This window comes from Nematolebias whitei, chromosome 12 (genome assembly GCF_014905685.2).
Source record: "Nematolebias whitei isolate Nwh7 chromosome 12, NemWhi1, whole genome shotgun sequence".
NCBI classification, from domain to species: domain Eukaryota; kingdom Metazoa; phylum Chordata; class Actinopteri; order Cyprinodontiformes; family Rivulidae; genus Nematolebias; species Nematolebias whitei.
Window position 1 is genome coordinate 42153590 of NC_056509.1, and position 2918 is coordinate 42156507.

General features: G+C 41.1%; 1 protein-coding gene across 1 annotated transcript in view; it reads left to right on the plus strand.

Annotated features, from left to right (window-relative positions):
• The window catches only part of clu (clusterin), a 13779-nt gene extending 12556 nt beyond the window's left edge, over positions 1 to 1223 (plus strand). The window contains exons 9-10 of the mRNA XM_037685603.1: positions 315 to 487; positions 701 to 1223. Coding sequence (XP_037541531.1) covers positions 315 to 487; positions 701 to 713 — 186 coding nt within the window. The 3' untranslated portion in view covers positions 714 to 1223. The remainder of the gene's footprint in view (positions 1 to 314; positions 488 to 700) is intronic.
• The last annotated feature ends 1695 nt before the right edge of the window (positions 1224 to 2918 follow it).

The window sequence follows — 2918 nt, forward strand, 5'->3', positions numbered from 1 at the left end:
TATATATATATATATATATATATATATATATACACAAGGATATCATTTTGGGAATCAAAGATTCATACAGAACTTTAACTGAACTGAAAAGGTGGAAGTTACCAGAATTTGTGACAGCGTGGCCAGTATGTTTAAATCTTTATAAAAATACACTGAAAAATGTAGTAAAATAAGTCAAATAAGAAAAAGACGAGAACAGCAGATACTTCTTAATTTAATCTGACAGTTTATTTTCTTCTAATTAGCTGTTTACACACGACTGGTTGACTCGTAAGCTGTGGCTACGTGATAAACGTTTCGTGTCGGTGCTGCAGGTGACGTCTAAGGACGCTGAGGAGAAGAAGGCTGCAGGAACCAGGGTGTCCGTGCAGCTTTTTGACTCTCCGGCTATGAACTTCACCGTGCCGGGGGACCTTCCCTGGACCGACCCCAAGTTCTCCGAGGTGGTGGCTCAGGAGGCCCTGGACCGCTACAAGGAAACCAGCGTGTGAGTGAAAACAAACAACAAAAAAAAGAACGCTTTCAGGAAAAAGAGCCAAAAGCTTTTTGATCCGACGTTAAATCTAAAGCTCGAGAGCAGACGCGTTAGAATGTAGCTGAGACTCCCAACATGTCTCCGCTCTTTTTGCTGCGTCGTTCCATCTTTTACACATTTATTTTTTTTAAACGACGCTAATCCTTCTGCATTTCTTTTCCTCAGAGTGGTCAAATAAACTCCACCTGGACTCACAGCCGAACTTCAGCTTGTGCCAATGAGAAAACGCCGCAAATTCATCAAACTGCACCCGAAATCCTGAAGCTTACGCACCGATCCTGAGGCTCGAGTCCTGCTTCTGCAATAAAACGCAGTGTAACCTCCAAGGGTTATATAGTCCTGCTGTAGGAGAAGATATTTAGTAGAAAACAGGCCTGAATCCCATCTGGAGAACCTCCTGCATACAGGAAGTTCTTATAATATGAGCTGGGTCTCCTAAAAGTGGCCATAGTGCAAAAATGACAAGTTTCATGTATTTTTAGAACAAACAGTGCAGCTGTCGTCAGCTCTCGTTCATTAATATCATTTTTGAACAAAATTTAGAGTAAAGTTTATTCCTTGTGTTGCCGTGACTTTAATGATCTGATATTTGTCGTTGCCGTGTTCAGTTATGGTTGTTCTACCGGAGTTGATGTGAGTGATTTAAATGATTAAAAAGCAATAAATAGATTTAATAGAACCTGCCAAACTTTGCCTGATGTCTTTTTATTTTCTAAGATAAGCCTCCTTTCTGTTCATTTAAAAACAACCTTAATGTAAGGGGACATATTTCAATAGATTTTTAATGTAATTAAATGCATTAATTCTACAAAAATAATCCAGATAAATTAAGTTAAATGGGAGAAAATGTGTGTAAATAAATATAAAAATACATATATAAAACTCCAAAGTGGTACGTTTAAGTTTATTCAGCCCCAACTCTTATCAGAAGTGTCACCAACTGTAACAAACCCCAAGAAGATAAACAAGTCCAAAACCTCCAAGTAATAAAAAGTTACAAAGTGAGACATCATGAAGACCAAGGAACTCTCTACACATGTCAGAAGCAAAGAGGCAGAGAAGTGCAGATCAGGGTTGGGTAATAAAAACAATTGCAGAAACCTGAACGTCACACTGAGCTCCACTGAATCCATCATTAGGTGGAAAGATTCTACCACCACAGTAAACCTTGTAATGGTTGCCTCCATGATGTCAAAGATGACCCTGATGGAGGTGCAGCTGTCTGTAGAGGGAGGCTCCGTCCTCAGGACCACTACACGCTGCACTGAGCTGGGCTTCATGGAAGAGACGCAGGAAGAAACTACAAGAAGGAAAAGCTGGATGACTTGGAGTTCCTCAAACTTGAAGAAGGTGCTGTGGTCAGATGAAACCAAACATCGACCTTTGAGACCACTCTGCCACCTCATCATGCTGACAACGCTGTCCTTACACTGAAGCATGGAGGCGTCAGCACCATAGTTTGGCGTTTTCCATTGGTGGCGACTGGGAAACTGGTTAGAGTTGAAGGAAGGAAGGCTGAAGAGTCTTCCAGACATTTGAGTCTGAGACAGAGGTTCATCTTCCAGCAGAACCACGACCCTGAAACACGGATGAAGTGACACCCCACTGGTTTAAGGATAAACAGCTGAAGGATCCAGTCAAAGCCCACACTGCAATCCAAGTCTATGGTTTGATTTAAAGGACACTGGGTGGGGGGTTCCTGTTTTTCCTGCTGCTCTGAAGACATCAGATGGCGCCAACAGGTTCCACACCTGAGGATAATCTCCCTAATGAGATGCCAGGAGTATAAGAGGCAGCAGATGATCTCACTGCTGGAGCATTAAACCTGCCTCTGGTAGTCGTGCTCCTAGCCTTTTGTGTTCTCTGATCTTTGAGAAAGACTCACCTGTGTTCCTTTGCATTTGCAGCATCTCTCGTGACACACCTGTGCCGGGACCTCGTTGAAAGAACCCCTGGAAATCTCTGGCGCCTTCCTACCACACGCACTACTGCCTAATCTACAGGTGCTGGTCATAAAATTAGAATATCATGAAAAAGTTGATTTATTTCAGTAATTCTACTCAAAAAGTGAAACTTGTTTATTATATTCGTTCATTACACACAGACTGAAATATTTCAAAATGTTTATTTCTTTTAATGTAGATGATTATAACTAACAACTAATGAAAACCCCAAATTCAGAATCTCAGAAAATTAGAATATTACTTAAGACCAATAAGAAAAGGGATTTTTAGAAATGTTGGCCACATGAAAAGTATGAACATGAAAAGTATGAACATGAAAAGTATGAACATGTGCAGTACTCAATACTTAGTTGTTGCTCCTTTTGTCTGATTACTGCAGCAATGCGGCGTGGCATGGAGTCGATCAGTCTGTGGCACTG